We start from the raw sequence: 19,543 nt of genomic DNA, 5'->3' as shown, positions 1-19,543 counted from the left end.
AGTACTGGAGGGTTGCGATGAGCAGGGTACTGCAGATACACGGAGGCAGCGGATAGGAATCAGCTGGAGCAGTCACGATGAAACACGGGAGAGTTGAGGTGAGCAGGATACTGTAGATACACGGAGACAGCGGATAGGAATCAGCTGGTGCAGTCACGATGAAACACGGGAGAGTTGAGGTGAGCAGGATACTGTAGATACACGGAGACAGCGGATAGGAATCAGCTGGTGCAGTCACGATGAAACACGGGAGAGTTGAGGTGAGCAGGATACTGTAGATACACGGAGGCAGCGGATAGGAATCAGCTGGTGCAGTCACGATGAAACACGGGAGAGTTGAGGTGAGCAGGATACTGTAGATACACGGAGGCAGCGGATAGGAATCAGCTGGTGCAGTCACGATGAAACACGGGAGAGTTGAGGTGAGCAGGATACTGTAGATACACGGAGGCAGCGGATAGGAATCAGCTGGTGCAGTCACGATGAAACACAGGAGAGTTGAGGTGGACTGGAAACTGTAGTAGCACAGAGGCAGCGGATAGGAATCAGCTGGCACAGTCACGATGAAACACAGGAGAGTGGAAGTAGTCTGGAAACCACAAACGAACAACAGGAATCAGCAGGAGCTGAACACACGAGAAAACACAGGAACACCTTCAGAGGCTCATGGGGAATGAGACTCCAACATCAGGCAACGAGGTATTGACCTCAGGTGCTTTAAATAGGGAGTGTTGCCTGATCAGCCAATTAACTAAAAGGAACATGAACTGAAGGTTTGAAAGGGCTGCACATGCGCAGACCCTCAGGATGGTGGACGGCCACGGTTCCTAAACACACGAGAAGTAGCACTCACAGTCCGGTGAGTGACAGGTGCATAGAGGGCCCCATCACAATTTCACTATGGGGCCCACATATTTCTACAATAATAAAGCCACCACTCAGATGCTTAAAAGGGGTCAGTTGAAAATGTTTTCCAAGGTAGAAAGTGGCTGTTGGCATATAATCTTTCAATCAAATTTTGGTTCTTAAGAGGTATAGAATGTTATATGAAACGTAATGTATAGAAACTGTGTCAAAGATCTGCAGCTTTCTGTCCAATGCCCACCATATTTCCAGCAACACAATTCAAATCAGCAAAAAGCACAAGTTCTAAATGACAATCAGGAAATTACATAATGTTATGATAATTTGTAGTGTGAGAAAAATGAGGTATGATAGATCACCAGCCCAGAGCTGGTCATTGCAAATATGTTAACTGATTAGTTTCAATCAATCAATCACTTACTTTATTCAGATGAACACCATTGAACAATCTCATTTACAAGGTGGTACTGCATTAAGTCAAGTATTACTTATTATTGATTAAGTAGTAGTAATTTGTACATGTACATGTAATTTTAGAAACCTATAATTTGCCAACTGTGCAGGCAAACGGTGTTTCTTTTTTTCCCCCTTTAATGTAATTGTTCCCATATGTACCCCTTTTTTCTAAATTAATTATTGTTCTACAAAAAAAAGTGCCTAATCAACTTTTTTTAATGCTTTTATGTTTGACATCACTAGTGCTCAAGTACTTGCTTTTCATGTAAAATCTGGTTGTTATAGCAACATGCTCACTTTTTGAAAGAACAAAAAAAATTTTTTTTTAAATAATATAATTCCAGTCTAATAATACCATAATTCTGGTTTATGGTTTGAATAATTTTAAAATCTTGATTCTACCTTTAGAAACACTTAGAAAATTTCAATCAAACCTAAATTTTCCATTTCAGCAGAATTATTCTTTAATGTACAGCAAGTAATACTGAAACTTTTATTTTTCTCCTAATTTTATTCTTCTCTGCTAAAAAGGACTTTGTAGTTATCTAAAGCAGAGTTAAGGATCGTAAAAAGGATCTGTCACTAGTCCAAGCATACACATCAGACCGTGACAAACACATACGTTTCAAGGATAATAATAGTCATTCTGTTGTCTGATGCAGCATCTGAAATGGCACCCTCCTTATGCCTAATGCAAACTGCCATAAACATTTGCATATGATTTGTGTGTACTTTAAAAGACAAATATTGTAATATTTAAGCGTTATGACTTATACCAACATAGTAAAAGGCTTTCCTTGATGCACAGGAAAGTTGCATTTGTAAAATGAATCCCCCATTTTCCTGCCCCCACAAACTTGTTACCAGAGACAGTTGCCTTAATATAGGTATATCCTGGCATGCATGTGAAAAAAATCCTGCAACCTTTGCAAGCTGTATATTGGGTAATGACCTTTTCCGACTCCTTGTACCCGAGCTTTCTTATTCATATTGCCTCACAGCACTGGGGTCATGAGTTTGATTCCCGACCATGGCCTTATCTGTGTGGAGTTTGTATGTTCTCCCCGTGTTTGCATGGTTCTCCTCCAGGTGCTCCGGTTTCCTCCCAAACTCCAAAAACATACTGGTTAATTGGCTGCTATTAAATTGCCCTTAGTCTCTGTCGGTCTGTGTGTGTGTATGTTAGGGGATTTAGATTGTAAGTTCCAATGGGGCAGGGACTGATGTGAATGAGTTCTCTGTATAGCGCTGCAGAATTAGTGGAACTATATAAATAAATAGATAATGATGATGATAACCTCTATATTTATTTTAATTGTGACTTGAATGTGAAAAGTTAGATTTGAAATAACGTTATATTTAATTTGAGAACAGAACCCAGGAAAACAGTAAAAAAATTAAATAATAGCACAGTTAAGGTTCTTTACAAACCTTAAAAAATACTATGAAATTAGGCTGACAAGGCTACACATAACCTAACTGGTGCCACAACCAGCGATTTTCTGGGGACATTCATAAAACATAACACATAGAACAAATAACACTACTGCATCACTTATCAGTTACATAGGTGACTATTACATCGCACAATAGCCCCTATGACCTTAACAATAACATCAGCAAACACACTCATCAAAAGAGGTCATCTTAAAAAAATATAATTCAGTAGAGGATAGCACTGCTGGTACCTTACTGTTCATTTAGCATAGTGAGGGTTATTTACAAACATTAGCAATTACATTTTATCCATCCAATTTCAGTTAGAAAATGAACATCAATATCTGATTGGCTGTTATAATTTACTGCACATATACACATTTCAGTAATGTTAGAAAATAGTGTTTTCAACTAGACTTTACACTTGCAGTATATGTGGACTATGTAATAGTCCCTGGAAGTTTACATTAGACCGTGTTCTTTATATCATGTGCCCAACTGTCCTCTTTTGTATTATGTGCATGTATCAGAAATAAACGGTTCAGTGGCTGCTCTACGTAATATATCCAAGTGGTCAGCGTGTTTATTCACCACTACATACACCACAACACTGACCACAAGTACATCCAGCATTAGCTCTGCATCTGCCATCTTCCTTCCCCAGGCAGCAGCCTGCCTCAGAAAGCTCACAACTCTCATCTCTTTTATCAATAAAATACATAAACAAACAAAAAAGTATAAGATCATTTTAATACACTGATATTTAAAAAAAACCTAAAATATTATAATTGCTTTGTCAGGAAACACACTATTACTCATGTATAACTTCTCGTTTACTTCTCATATCCTAATATGTCACACTACTGGGTGCATTATACCATATCTCTTCCTCCCTTAAGGATCTCCCTGATTAGCTATAACTGACTTGTTTACAGTTGGATATGGGAGAAATGTCCAAGAATTGATACATTTGCCTCATATTAAATTGGAAAAAAATAACTTTATCATCATGGTTGATATTTGACTGTTCTAACTTGCACAAATGTGTTAGAGCGGCAAGCACATCTGTATATTTTATACGTTTGTCATATTCACATTACATATTCCATTACCTTCGTTCAATTAATCACTTTGAGATGCCCAAAAGGAGAAGTTACATTTTAAATTGAATGCAACTGTTACCAGCATTGTATATTCTTTACTTCAACATTTGCTTTATTGTATTACATTTATTAACATTGAGCAAGGACATCTGTGCCCACTTGGTGTATTGTACTATAATATGTATTGCCCACTCATGGCCAATTTTTGGCTGAATAAAACCTTGACTTCATGCACATTCATGTATTATGTTTCAAAAGATGAATTTTTTTAATAACAAGTCATTTTAATTTTCTATTTCTCTGCACATGTCCCAATACAATTTTCAAAAGTGCACTGGACTTTTTATTAAAGATTTCATGATTTCTCATTAGAATCGGTATTGGCAAGTCTAATACAAAGATTATCATTATGCATGGAAGATTACATCATATATTGTAGTTTCAATAATCTATTAGACCACTTTTAATTATCTTTCTTCCTTGGCTCTAAGTCAGCTGGTAGAAAAATTGCAACTTAAAAGTACTTAAATATCCCAAAAAATATCATCCAATAGTCTAACACACTGATCCAGTGTTAGCGGCAGAAAATTTAATTAACAGTAAAGGAGTCCTAAATGTTGAAATAATTTCATAAACTCCAATAATATTTTACCTTTTGTTATGGGTAAAAAGGGGGTTACAATTTTAATATACACTGGAAATACTGGCAAGTAGGATTTGGTCTTTTGTATGCATAGCAATCTACTAATCCACTAGCATAACTATGCAAAAAAGAAATTATGTTATGAGCACAAGATATATAAATATATGCCAGGCCAGTACTCAAAGGACATGGATCACTTACCTGTACCTGTGATTGCGACCACATCTCCCCCCCCCCCTCCCCGCCCCAAGTACACAAAGTGCCAGTCCTCCCCTATTGTGAATATGCCTCAATTATTAGGAAGGTTTTGTTTGAATTACTTTCTTTGCAAGAATACAATTATTACTCAACTATTACCACCATTATAAGGGCTTGTACACACAGACATTTTCCTGTTCCTGTGGTGGGTTTACTTTGGGCTTTTCGCTACCTTTTCGCTACTTAGTGAACACATCATAACCGACACTGCGCATCATTGAATGGAATGAAGAAAGTGAGGACAGCACACAGTTCACAATCAACACTGGACTGGTTGGATAGACCAGAGATACACCATAGTTCATCTTTCTTTATTCACTGCTTGAATACAGCTGAATCTGTTTCCATCCTTATTTGGATGAATTTTAAGATTTATTTATCGCCAAGCATTCAAAATCTGTAAATTCAGACAATATAAGTAACATGATAAAGCAATTCCGATCAATGAGTAAACTCATTTTATAATGCATCAACTGCCCAAGGCACTTATAGAGCTTAAGGACACTTATAAATTATATAATCCTTCTATACATGTACAATTACATGTAATATGTAAATAAGTGATCCAATATTGATAAATATGTAATTGGTGGAGGGACAAAGTGTAGAAAAGCAGACATTTTCCTTTACATTTATAAAATATATCTGTATTTGTAATATATAGACAACTAGCTTAATAACTTTTCGACAACACCCCTCTTACTAATGCCTGCCCTCCCCATATAGCAAATAGGGAGTAAGCCAACCTGAAGCTGGGTACAGGGGTGCTCAATCTATGCTGTCCTTTACAACAGAGCTCCCTAGATCTTTACTGCAGAGGGCTGGATGCATTTTAGTACTTGACTTTTAGTTACAATGGAAATGAGCAAGATGTGTCATAATCTAGTGTCTGACTTTAGATTACATCTGAGGCTTATGTTTGCTACACCAGCTCTAGGTTTAAAAAGCAGGAGTTCTCCAAAAGTGATTGTCATGAACATAGAGAACTAACAGTTATTTATAAGGGTTAACCCATCACATAATTGTGGGGAATAAGGCCTAAACCATAACTGCAGTGTAAATATGGTATATCAAATGAATCCATGATAAATTGGCTACTAAAGTGTAAAATGTGAGGTCAGGGAGTCTGTTATGTATATATTTGTTGGCTCTGAACATCCCAGTGTTAGAAGATAGCAGTATCACCTGGTGCAGCTTTAAAGGCCCATGCAGTGAGCTATAACCTGGCCTAGGATGGAGTTCTAACACCTGAATAGACTTTTAGGAACCACTCAGCATGGTGTCTGGCTCAAGGAGACCATGTGCTGACTTGGCTATAGCTTACATAGACAAAAAAAATTCAGTTTCAAATATGCCACTTCAAATCACTAAAAGTAGTGATCAACCTATTCATATAACATATTCCTCAATAGCATGATGTAGGGCAGCTTATATGTCAAATTAAGAATTATGCCACACAGAGAAGTTGAGGAAATGAGTATAAGCTCAATGGATACCCTGTACCCAGGCCTGTTTGGTATCAGTAAATGGGTAAATTCATAGGGGATCTATTAATAATAAAAGCTAGAATTGGGTAGTAAATCAGGCAACATGAAAATGGTGATTTTAAAAGTGTCACAGACCACAACCCCCTGGAAGGTGACTTTACAAAGCTGAGACCAGTTACAAGAAATTGTCAGTTTCTTGGAGATCAATCTAATTGAAGGACTGTCCATCTTTTCTACCTACCCCCAGGCATTCAGATTATTATATGTCAGCTCTGTACTTTCATCCCATTTGTTTTTATAACTGTTTGCAATTTTTTATTTGTATGTCAAATCTTTAATTGTTTTTTATTATCTGTAAGCATTGTACCTTTTCTATATTAAATCTAACAATTTAATAGTTCTGTCCTTATTGCTCTAAACAAATCCATTGCCTGAATAGAAGAGAGAGATTGCATGGCTGGGGTTAACTCTTTAGAAACCAGAGTGTGAAGGGTTAACTGTCTAGCTAACAGAGCACCGAGTGTACGCATTTGGATAATTAAGTCATAGGTTTGTTATGGCCCTTATACGTAGCTGGTGGTAGTTGGCAGAGAGGTGTGGAGGCGGGTGTCTGTGTTGGGAAAGGGACCAGTAAATCTGTAGCCTTAGAGAAAGAGATGAGTGTGAGATTTGGGCAGGAATCCACGGTGTTCCCTTACAGTAAACTTTCAAGTCACGAGTGCGCTGAGGGCGGTTTTGTGACAGATAAAGGGGTTCAGGAGCGATTTCCTGACAAAATAAAGGTGATATACTGTACGACTGTTGGAATATATGATAAGATATTAAATCAGGGAGTAGCCAGAGGGGCCTATCTCTGACAGTGATCATCCCCTAATATGACATGAGAGCTGTGATTGTGTAAAAGCCAAAGGCAAGCGATACATTCAACCTGGCATGAGCTCATGTGTACAACAACATACAGATAGATAATAAATAGCACTAGTTATATCTTCTTGTAATAAATACAAACAGCGACAAAGTATAATGGTTCACGTGAGCTTCCGCTATAAACTAAACATTTTCTTTTCCATTTGAGGCAAAATCTAAAATGATATATACAGAAATAAATGTTTTATAAAACAATGTAAATTACTTACTCTTTGTCCTTCCTTTCCAGAGGGGCCTGCAGGACCAGCACTTCCCTATAATAAAGTATACAAGTGAATGCTTTAAAAAATATCCTCCCAAATGTGTCCTTATATTTGGTGAGTAGTGATATCACTCCTGTAAATATAACTTATGTTTAAGAGTAGAGCTGTCATTTCCATAACATATACTTCACTCATTTTGATAGTGTTACATAGGAGAACGTTGAACTGTCAGTGAAGGTAAAACACACATGGATATGAGGACCTCATACAAGACATGTGGTTTATTGTAAAAGAAAGAGGATGTTAAAAGTTCTGTCCTCTGTATAAAAGCACCCTGCCTGCAGCCTCATGTATGTATGCTTGTTTGCAGCAACCGCAACTCCTTGTAGCTTCTGATATCCTTATATTGCAATATATATATATATATATATATATATATATATATATATATATATATATATATATATATACATACATATACATACAGTGCTTTTTTTCTCATAGTACTCGCCGGCACCTTTTTTCAACAGATTTTCCAAGTTTTAAAAGCAACTCTTGAACATTTGATGTTTGGTCCCCGTGGACTTGAATCGCCCTGTCGAGCGTAGCAGGTCGACGGCAAAATCATTAAAACAGTGTATGCGGGCTGCTTGTGTGTCGAGTCTGATGCATGCGTACTTTGTCCGCGCTGGTTGCGATGGCACTGCGCGACTTGTGGCGCTGCTCAGCTTGTGATTGGTTGTGTGGTTGCGCACTGAAAGCTTACTGCGGGCGGCGGCCATTATGTTTCGTTACACAACTGACATATGTGTGTGTGTGTACAGTGATTGACTACGTGATGTGAGTTCCGGCACCTTTTTTCTTACAAAAAAAGCACTGTATCTATCTATCTACACACACACACACATATCATATATACCGTATATACTCGAGTATAAGTCGACCCGAATATAAGCAGAGGCACCTAATTTTACTACATAAAACTGGGAAACGTTATTGACTCGAGTATAAGCCTAGGGTGGAAAAGAGCGCTAATTTAAAAACCTAAATAAAAATGATAGGTTCAATCTATGAAATCATTTTTAGCTAAACCATAAATAACAGTAGATGACAAGGAACATTCATAAATGATTATAAAATCATTGGCATTGGGTACAACCTAACCTAAAGGGGTAGGGATATAAATGTATGAACATGGTGGGAGAGAGAGAGAGAGAGAGAGAGAGAGAGAGAGGGAGAGAGGGAGAGAGGGAGAGAGAGAGAGAGAATATTTTTTCACTTACCCGGCAGTGGAAGTTTGCATTCCAAATGCCGAACTTCCTGTGTTGGAACGCATATGCAGAAGTTGTGTCACTCACCGGACCGTGAGTGCCTCTTCCCGGACATTTAGGAACCGTGGTCGTCCTCCATCCTGAGGGTCTGCGCATGCGCAGCCCTTTCCTATACTTCAGTGTATGTCCCTTTAACTCAATTGGCAGATCAGGCAACACTCCCTATATTAAGCACCTGTGGTCAACACCACGTTGCCTGATCTTGGAGTCTCATTCCCCATGAGCCTCTGAAGGTGTTCCTATGTTTCCTCGTGTATTCAGCGCTGCTGATTCCTGTGGTTTCCAAACCACTTCTACCTCTGTGGTTTCCTAACCACTTCTACTACTGTGGTTCCCATACCACTTCTACCATCAACTGTATCATCGTGACTGTTTGCTGATTCCTATCCGCTGCCTCCGTGCACTACAGTCTCCTATACCACTTCAACGCTATTATATTCCATAGTGACTGTTTGCTGATTCCTATCCGCTGCCTCCGTGCACTACAGTCTCCTATACCACTTCAACGCTATTATATTCCATTGTGACTGTTTGCTGATTCCTATCCGCTGCCTCCGTGCACTACAGTCTCCTATACCACTTCAACGCTATTATATTCCATAGTGACTGTTTGCTGATTCCTATCCGCTGCCTCCGTGCATTACAGCCTTCTCTCCTTATCCACTCACCTGTTCATCATCAAGTCTGTGAGCTGATTCCTAGCCGCTGCCCCCGTGCACTGCAGTCTCCAGCTTGCAACTCGTCTGTGTTCATCATCGTGACTGTGAGCTGATTCCTATCCGCTGCCTCCGTGCACTACAGCCTCCAGCTGGCAACTCGCCTGTGTTCATCATCGTGACTGTGAGCTGATTCCTATCCGCTGCCTCCGTGCACTAAAGCCTCCAGCTGGCAACTCGCCTGTGTTCATCATCGTGACCGTGAGCTGATTCCTATCCGCTGCCTCCGTGCACTACAGCCTCCAGCTGGCAACTCGCCTGTGTTCATCATCGTGACTGCAAGCTGATTCCTATCCGCTGCTCCTGTGCACCTCAGCCTCATCTCATCTCTCCCGTGGGTCCGCAGAGTCCTGCTGCCGCTGCCAGTCCTATCGTCCATCTACTGCTGATCCGCTCTCCACGCCTTCCTGGTTCCCCTGGTCGATACCCTCCTGTCAGCATTGGATTCGTGTCCCTGTTGGTCTACTTACCTGTGCGCTGCACCTACTAGACTCCTGCTTCTTACATCCAGGGACTTCTCATCCTGTCGGCCTCCTGCCGCCCAGGTATCACTGCACTCCTGTCTGACTGCCTTCTGAACCACGGTATGCATACTTCTCATTGACTGTGCTGGTGTATTGCATATCTTGCTGGACTGTGTTGGTTCTCCTCTGGAGTCTGCAATCCGCTGAGTCTTTTGCCATCATTGACTGTGTTACCTTGTGCTGGATTACTTCAGAGACTTCCTACATTTGCAGACCTGTTCAGTCATTTATATATATTGTGCATATTACTGTGGATCGTGTTTAATGTGCCCGTGTACATCCTGTGTTGCAGTCTCTCCCCGTACACCTCCTCACATATATTTTCAGTGGTACAACTTGCTGAAGGCAGACCACTGATTCCTGTTCCGGTATCACCTGTTCCATTCCTCTCACATAGCAGTGGTACAACTTGCTACCGCAGACCACTGACTTCCCGGATACCTCCACTTGGATTCCATTCCTTCACTCAGACAGCGGTACCACTTGCTATCCGCAGACCGCTGACTCTCATCACCTCCTCGTTTCTGTTGGACATTTCTCCTCACTATAGCAGTGGTACAACTTGCTAACGCAGACCACTGACTACCTCCACTTGCCCTTGTCCATACAGTTCCTCGTGTACTATTACCTCCATATTACCAGTGCTGCTAGTCATAGACTTTCCTGAGCATCTCATCATCTACTATTGCCTGTTCCGTGATCACCCTGCTACCAGAGTACACTATTACCATCTACATTGCTCTGGTAAGCTTACCACCTGGTGATCCCTGGGTAAAGACTCCTAGTGCCCGTGACAAGTTGAAGCCGAGGGACCGGACACCAGGTAAGTTCACCCGTGTATAAGTCGAGTGCCCTTTTTCAGCATACATAAGTATGCTGAAAAACTCGGCTTATACACGAGTATATACGGTATATATATATATATATATATATATATATATATATACACATACACATACACATACACACACACAGCTGTATGTGTTTATGTATGTGTGTGTGTGTGTGTGTGTGTGTGCGTGTAAGAATATATATATTTATATTTATACTGAGACAGAGGCACAGGGAAAGTGGTGAATGGCAGAAGTATATGTTCCAGGCTTTCTGTCTTGTAAGCTCTAAAGCCCCAAGGAGATTGTCTTGTATGGGAAGGAACTTCCCAAAGAGTGTAGCTTCAAGAAAAACTGATAACGGTCCTTGGGTGTAAACAGAAAGAAAAGGGTGAGCTCTATTTACAAAGACCAGCCCATGTCTTCTGTTCCGCCATTCTGACAGCAGACTGGTTAATGTTTGCACCTGTGAGAAACGTTTAAAAAAGCTGCTAGGCAGGTTCCTCTGTCTCTCAGACCTGGGAAGGAGGTTGGATGTCTCCTGAGAGACTCAGCAAACAGTGACCAATTACCTCTATATTTTGTAAGGTCCTCCATAGGAGAGAGGGTGTTCCTCTGTGTTTATTTAGTGCTGGACAAGCAGGGAGTTTATTTTGAAGCTTTTCTTTGTTTTTTTCTGTTTAATAAACCTGGATGAGCCCAGTTGTACCAAAACCTTGGACTTGTGTGACTTCTCTGCTGCTGTACACTACCATCTACCCCAGGAGAATATGGCACCTGTTCCCCTAACCCGGTCACTATAATATATAAACAGGTGCCACCTCCTGGGATAGATGGAAGGAAACAGAAGCAATGAATTCACAGAAGTCCAGGGTTTTCAGAACAACTGGCCAGTTTTATTAAACAGAAAAACAAAGAAAAATTCAAAAATAAACACCTTGCCTGTTCAGCACTAACTAAACATTCAGGAAGACTCTCTCCTGTGAAGAACCTTATGTCCCACACACATACCAAATATAGAAATCATTGCTCACCATTAGCAAAGTCACTCAGGAGGCATCCAACCTCCACCCCATGTCTGAGAGTGTGTCCAAGCAGAGCTGCAGCCTATTACTGTTACCACTCAGGTGCAATTCCCGATCACTGGCAACCTGGAAGAGCCAGTTAACAGGCCCAATGGATGGAGCCTGCCCTCTCTGCATCCATGGGATATCAGGGACCCTTACCATATTTTCCTACACATGGGAATCACACTTTGGGAAGCTTTTCCCCCACACAAAAACACTCCCTGGTGTTTGATTGTACACAAGACAGAAAGCTTGGGGCATATCCCTCTCCATTCCGCACTAATCCAGTGATTTTGTCACAACACATGCCTATATATATCTCACATACTATTAGTTTCCCTGGAAATCTGCAGGCTCAGGCTACACACATGGTAAAGTCTGCACACTCCTCAACACAAAGCACAGGAACACAGGTGGAGCATCTGGGTGTAATTAATTAAGGGACATCTAGTGTAGTGTTTTGAAGCTTAAATAGCTGGACTTGCGCTGTGGGTGGTGCGACCGATGCCAATGAGTGGCCAGTATCTATTTAGGGGACTATCTGTCTAGTTAGTGTTAGGGTTGCTTGACTGTAAAAAAATTTGTGTGATTGCTGAAACTACTACAGTGGCTGTTTATATCATCCTGACAAACCTGATTAAAACAGCAAAGTGGTTCAGCAAACCTGTGAGCAGAATTTGCTTAGCGTGCTTTTAACAATATAATATATATATACACACATAAACTGTATATATAAATTTACATATACTGTATATATATACACACACACACAAACATACATATATACACACACTATATAATATGAAACAGGCTTAGTTGTTTATGTAAATAGGATGGATTGAATTATGTAAATATAAATAAATGCTTGTGCTTACCAAATCTCCTTTTATACCAGCTGCAATAATCTAGAATATAAATAAAATAATATATTAAATTATGTCATTTACAAATATAGCAAGCATCAAATTGACCCAAGCAGTAGATTTATCCTTGTATAAGGTTTATGTTAAATATCAAACCATTGATCAGTTTTACTTTTAATACATGGCTTAGCCCATGATTACATTGGGAACATCAGTTTAGACTGAATGACGGATGTTGGTGATAAATAATTACAAGAAATCATTTTAAATTCATGAATTGGCAGCAACTGTGATCCGAGCGGAAGTAACCGTCAGCCACTTGCAGATAAACCCCAGCACTTTTCAGGAGGGGGTTGGAAGCCTGTGAAAGAGAGGCGCTGATTTCTCTCCATAGAGGCCCTGCGCTGACCAGCCTGGGTTGGGTTTTAGCTAGAGTTGTTCACTGACCCCCGTGTTCTGGTTTTGGATCTGGATTAACTTCGTGTTTTGGTTTTTGCAAAACCGCCCTTGCATGTTTTGGTTCCCAAATTTTTTTTCAAAAAACACTATTTTTTGGGGGTAAAATCACATCATTTTGATTTTTTTTCCCCCTACATTATTATTAACCTCAATAACACTAATTTCAAGTAATTTGCAGTAAATTTTGACCATCTCACAGGTCACAATATTATTTTCATACACTTTCAAACAAAGACTGCAGCGACCTGGCTGGATGCTAAGCAACAGAGCAATGACTCAAACACACGGCAGTTCATAGCACATCTAGGAAACATTGCCACACAGCAGTGGCAGAAAAGAAAAGTGGTGCAAGATGGAATTGTCCTTGGATCATGAAATCAGTTATGGTTCATTTGATAACTCCACCCGTTCCTTGGATAACTGTGGTAATTCTACAGCTAATATATGGCGACATCATCCTCATCAACATCCTCATTAGTGCCCTCATCAGCTACACAAATATCCCCCTCATCCTGTTGCAATTCCAAAGTGGCATCCTCAATTTGTGTGTCACTGGCTACACTTGGGCTGTTCATACACACATCTGCAGAAATGCTGAAAGGGGCCTTCTTTATGGGTACACTATCAGACGGGTCAGGATTACACATAGCACTCGAGGATAGACTCTACTCAGGAATTTGTGTAATTTCTGAATCTGAACAAACACTTTCCTCTAATGCCTTAGTGTTTTCTTCCAGCTCAGCTTTACACGTAAAAGTATTTGGACACCACTTTTGGAGTCCGAATGACAAGGTCTTGCATGGTCATGACTGACCTTACAAGAAGATGTCTCAGTGACAGTTGCAGAACTAGTACTCATAAAGAAAGGCAAAGGCCTCATTCTTTCATTGCCACTGCGTGTGTAGAATGGCATGTTGGCAATTTTATTTTTTTTCTGCAGATAACTTTGCCTGGATTACAGGTCTTTTATTCTTGACCAAGATAAAAGGTGTTTTTTTTTAATTTTTGTTTCCCTGACATAAAAACACTATGCACTTTAACATAGGCTTTAGCAGATGACATAGAGGGATTACTATTACTCCTGGTCTTCTGTGTACTGCTGTGAATCCATATTGATAACACAGTACAATGTCACTGCAGATTTAGAAGACCAAGCCTGCCAGACCTTTTATTTGTATTTCAGCAATGACAATTAGCAATGGAGCAATGGAGCTCTCCTGAATGTCACTGAAGACTTTGGAGAACACTGCTACCCCTCCTCTTTCTTTTCTACCTATGACGCTGCCCAACTGCACTAGAGACTGCCAAGAACTGTGCTACCGCTTCTGTGTCCCTCTGTGAAATGGCACTGGATCGCCATGGAGGGCGGTACTTATAGAATCCAAAACTCGCGAGATCCGATATACGATGAAGTTTTGCCTGGTTTTCAATTCTGTGGGCGCGCGAAAGTACCGTGCCGGCTCGGTACTCGGATCTGATAAGTTCAAGTGTGTGTTGTTGAGCTCTGCCTATTATAATGAGGATTTGAGAAGGGGGCATGCTATCTGTTTTGTAATTTGCAATGAAAATATTATTTTCTTTGCACAGTGCAGCATCTGTGGTCTTAGTGGAGGTAAATGTCAGTCACTTGCAGTTTTCTCCGCAATCCAGCCACATGTTGTTTCTGCAAGTGGCTGACATTTATTTACACACACACACACACACACACACACACACAGTGATTCATTCATTTAAGCCAGGATACAAACATTAAATTTTGATAACAAAGCACTCTCATACACTGCGCACTTCTCGTTCATTGACATGCACAGTACAAATCTGTCAAGGTGTCATTTGGTGGCAGAAAAATGTATTGCAAGGAATTACAATATTACGGTTTAGGAAACTCATTGCTATTTGCGATTTGTTTTATTAAAGCGGCAAACAAACAGAAGACTAACTAAATAGCCTATTATTATATAACAATTTGTGGATTGCTACATCTATACACATTTTACTAGATAATACACTTTAATAAGATTTAGTGTTCTATTTGTTTTTTCTTTTTAAATAATGCAGAGGTTAATCCATCAAAGAAAATTATACAGGTTCTGAAATTGTATTTTTATTTATTTTAAAAAAACATTCCCATTTCTGTATTATGCAATATTGCTGTCCTATATAATTTCAAGGGGAACTATTGCTTAAATACCAAAGTGATTGTTAATTTTTGCCTAAATGGCACGCTTCAGTTCATTCCTCCACTTGTCTTAAATCTTTTACATATAACAAGGCCCCGAAGAGTTGAAATATCAAAACTATATTTAACAGCACCTTCTCCCATTCATGGAAGTATTGCTTTAGCCACTGTTTATTTCTGCAAACTTTACAAACTTACTGGATGAACACAATTACCATAAGTGCTGTACTTATAGTGGAACTAAACACACACAAAAAAAAATAACCACTTATTTGAAACTTATTGGCACTTATTATACATTTAAAATCCATAGATATGTATTACTCTACATCAGTTTTTTTTAAGCTCAGCCTTTGCTGGTTGGAAATTTCCAGTGTGAGCTCTCCCAATGTGCAGTACCTTACAATATATATGTTATATTTGAGAGTAAATACATTTTTAAAGCACATAAAATCAAATCAAGTGTAAACAGTAAGAGAGGTAAAACATCTATATCGCCCTACAAAATAGATGCCCATTTAAAAAAATAAAATTTTGAGGAACCCCCTAATTTGGCAATGTATGTGAATTATACATGGGGAGGAAGTATAAATATGAGGCACAATTGCGTATAGTCATGGTAACTGTAAACTGAGTTGTTCAGTTGTAGCAGTGAGTGCGAAACTGGCTAAATATGCCTTGAAAATGAGTGGCAGGCCACACAGCTGCAAGATAACATGATTGGAGACTGTCTGCACATGTCTAATCGCAAGACATGTGCCCGTCATATGACCATTATACAATTACCACCATTTTGTTAAACTTTTCAGTGTGTAGCTCTGTAAAAACAGAAATAACCACAGGAAATAGATATATTACATAAAAAAAAAACACGGCAAAGCAGGAGGGAACAGCTTTAACACTGCAGAAATGATCTGCAATGTCTATGGATATGATGCTGATTTTCCCAGAAATATGACATAATGTGGTGAACAACTTTTCTATAATTCTATGACCGGGTTGTTTTGACACTTTACAGATTATCAGATACAATAGAGTCCACCCTCTGCTATAAAATGTCAGCAATATATTTGTAGGTTACATAAAAGGCACAATAATCCAAAGTAAAAAAGGAAACATGCCTCTTTTAGTAACGCTTTTGCTTTATCAATAGCAGTCGTGGAAGAATAATGACAAATGACAATGATGTGCTGCAGAATATGGTAACATGAATGATTCTGTTAAAATTGTTATAGCAGAGTAATGATATTATTCTCATGAGGTACAGTAAAACATGCTATTAAATTCTCATGGGACCAGCGAGAAATTGCTGGTGTAAGAAATCATTAATCGAAATCTCTGTGATAAATGGAAACAATTTTAGTGTTTCTTTGTGGATAAAACATTTATACATAGAGTTTGTAGAATGATAAAATTGAGATAACCTTCATATGATACAATGTGTTCAGTCGACATGTTTATCCTTGCACCTAGACATGAGTCGCAAATTGATTCACAGACTGATCCTCATGAACTGATTCCCCTGATTAGCAGTAATAAACCAAACGAACACTCGTAACCTCTTGATTGGGTTGTTAAAAAATACAGCCCACATTTGCATAAGTCAAAACCATACATTGATCCATGAATACATTTTGTTTATTTGACTAAGTACAATTGGTAATCATTTGGCTTTCACACAGATCAATTTTTATACCCAAAATAATTATTTGATTAATGTTCCTCACAGAGAGAAGCATATTCAGCAGTGCATTTGCTGATGTAAAGATAGATCTTACTCCAGATTTATTGTTATAAGCTTACCAATCACAAACACATGTTGGAGGCAGTTACTTGGTGGGTTGAACCAATATTCATGTTATAGTCGATGCTGTTGCACACCAACCAAACCTATAAATTCTTTGGGAGCCAGTGACCTTACCAAGACATGAGCATGGTGTTAAGGAGCTTTACAGTTTTACTACAGTGCTGTCCAACATCTTTTGTAAGTGTATGGTATGGGGAAAACTAATACAACTCATGTGCTGTACGTAGCGTGTTATAATATTACATAAATTCTGTGTCTAGTAGAACCCTATACAGCTCCATGTCCTCCGTATTTATCTCTATGCAAACACAACAACTCTTCTTCATTAAATATCTAGATATATCACTATTTACTAGTAAAACTTCAGTAGATAGCCACTAAAATTCCACTGATCTCCAATCGGTTTAAAGCCCATCATCCAACTAAACTGTAATTACCCATTTATATACATTGTAATTATTTATTATAATTTATTTGTAGCACCAACAATTGCATAGCACTGTACAGAGAATAATTGTCATTCACATCAGTCCCTGTCCCATTGGAATTTACAGTCTGAATTCCCTAACATACATATACTTGCGTTAATTTTGTCAGAGGCCAATTAACCTACTGGTATATTTTTGTAGTGTGGGAGGAAACTGGAACACTTGAAGGAAACCCATGCACACAAAGGGAGAACATACAAACTCAACACAGATGAGGCCTGGTTGGGATTCAAACTCATGACCCCAGACATGCTTGAGGAAGAAATGATAAACACTTTTTTACCCATTAAATTTCTTCATCTTCATTTGTGATTGGTTAATAGCCCCCGAAAATCCACCTATTCCTAATTTGTTAATTGTGTTTCTTTTACAAGCATTCCTCATTGTATATATTTTTTTTCTCCTGTCTCAGTGGTGGTCAGTAGTCTCTACATATAAGTAGGCAGGTTGAACACTCTGCAGTTACAAGCATCTCTCTGACTACATGAATGCTACAGTACATATCTCTGATAGTATGGAAAGCTTGTAGAGATGAAGTATTCCATCCAGGAAAGTGAAGACAGGGGAAAGTGAAGACAAAACTGCCAGTGTGGTGGTTAGGTAGCAGCATTGCACCAGATGTAGTCTACAGGTGACCAGCTAGATAGCACCAAGTCACTATGGCATTCATGGTAGCACAACGTAATGATTTAAGCTATGTACCCATGGTAGGTAAGGTTTACATGTACTGCAATCTCGCCCCTGTCAGATTATTTCAAATATATATCATATCATGCGCATAGTACCAATTTCACTGTCCATTATTAGTACGATTATGTTTCCAGACAAAAAATGTTGTTTTCTTAGAAAATGTTATTGACCTCTAGCAGTGATAAACAACTGATGTAAAATGAATTAGCTGGACAGAGGGGGAAACAGTGAATAGTGACGTGTAGCATGTGTAATATGAGAATTCAATACCCCCATGGAGTGATAAATAATGGATGCGTGTTTTCTCAAGCCCGAAAACAACATTCTGATTTAAAAGTTATTCCTTTCCTTGTTCACCTTTGTAATGTCCCATTGTGCTGTATTCTTTCCTCACCTGTCTTCCTGAACCAAAATAAAGAATCAGATGCAACAGCATCTCTAAAGCATTATCTGAATAATGAGTAGTTTGATCTGTCCCTGTAGAGCAATTAAAACTCTGTGGCAGGTCTGTGCATTGAGCCCATGCAATCTTTGCCTTAATTAACTCCGGGATTGTTGGAGATTATTCTCTGAAGAAAATTGTGTGGACAGAGATTTTCAACAAGGGCCTACATTATAGACCAATTAGATTTCTATAAGGAAAATCATTAATTAGGGATATCAGCAAATTAACACATACAAAAGTCAATAGAGCATTAGACTTTAGAGTTTAAAAAAAAAAAGTATAGTTAAAAAAAAAAATAATTACAGATGTTATTTAACATGGATAAGATGTATCAGGAAATCTTTAGATGGAAAGTACCAAATGATGGATTGTGCTAAACGCGCAAAGGTCGAAAAACAGATGTAGAGGTGTCAGATGGGATTTTATGTTGTCACATCTGTTGCACAAATTAACCATGATGTATTAAGTTCTGGATCCACAGCCATCTAGTTTCTTTTTAACCAAAATGCAAAAAGAAAACTGTGAAATACACTTACAAAATAAACCCTCAAACATTCTCCTGGGTAACCTGTTATATATTTCATGTTATCCCAATCAACCAATACAATGATAGAAGGCATTTTCCAGTGGTTGAACTGGGCTGATATATGGTGGTAACCCATAACTGCTACTTCTCCTACTGATTTCATTGTAAAACCATCAAATTCTATTCACTTATAATTTCCATACCACCAATTCTAAATTTCCACTTCATCCACTGCAATTT

At 39.0% G+C, this 19,543-nt stretch overlaps 1 protein-coding gene across 2 annotated transcripts in view; it reads right to left on the bottom strand.

Annotated features, from left to right (window-relative positions):
- Positions 1-19,543, bottom strand: part of COL19A1 (collagen type XIX alpha 1 chain) — a 603,039-nt gene that overhangs the window by 343,646 nt on the left and 239,850 nt on the right. For both annotated transcript variants that reach the window (XM_075202581.1, XM_075202582.1), the window contains exons 16-17: positions 12,722-12,751; positions 7,385-7,429 (exon numbers count right to left, since the gene is read on the bottom strand). In XM_075202581.1, coding sequence (XP_075058682.1) covers positions 7,385-7,429; positions 12,722-12,751 — 75 coding nt within the window. The remainder of the gene's footprint in view (positions 1-7,384; positions 7,430-12,721; positions 12,752-19,543) is intronic.

This window comes from Mixophyes fleayi, chromosome 3 (genome assembly GCF_038048845.1).
Source record: "Mixophyes fleayi isolate aMixFle1 chromosome 3, aMixFle1.hap1, whole genome shotgun sequence".
Taxonomy (NCBI): Eukaryota; Metazoa; Chordata; class Amphibia; order Anura; family Limnodynastidae; genus Mixophyes; species Mixophyes fleayi.
The sequence above is the reverse complement of the archived record's forward strand: the minus strand, read 5'-3'. Positions and strand labels throughout refer to the sequence as shown.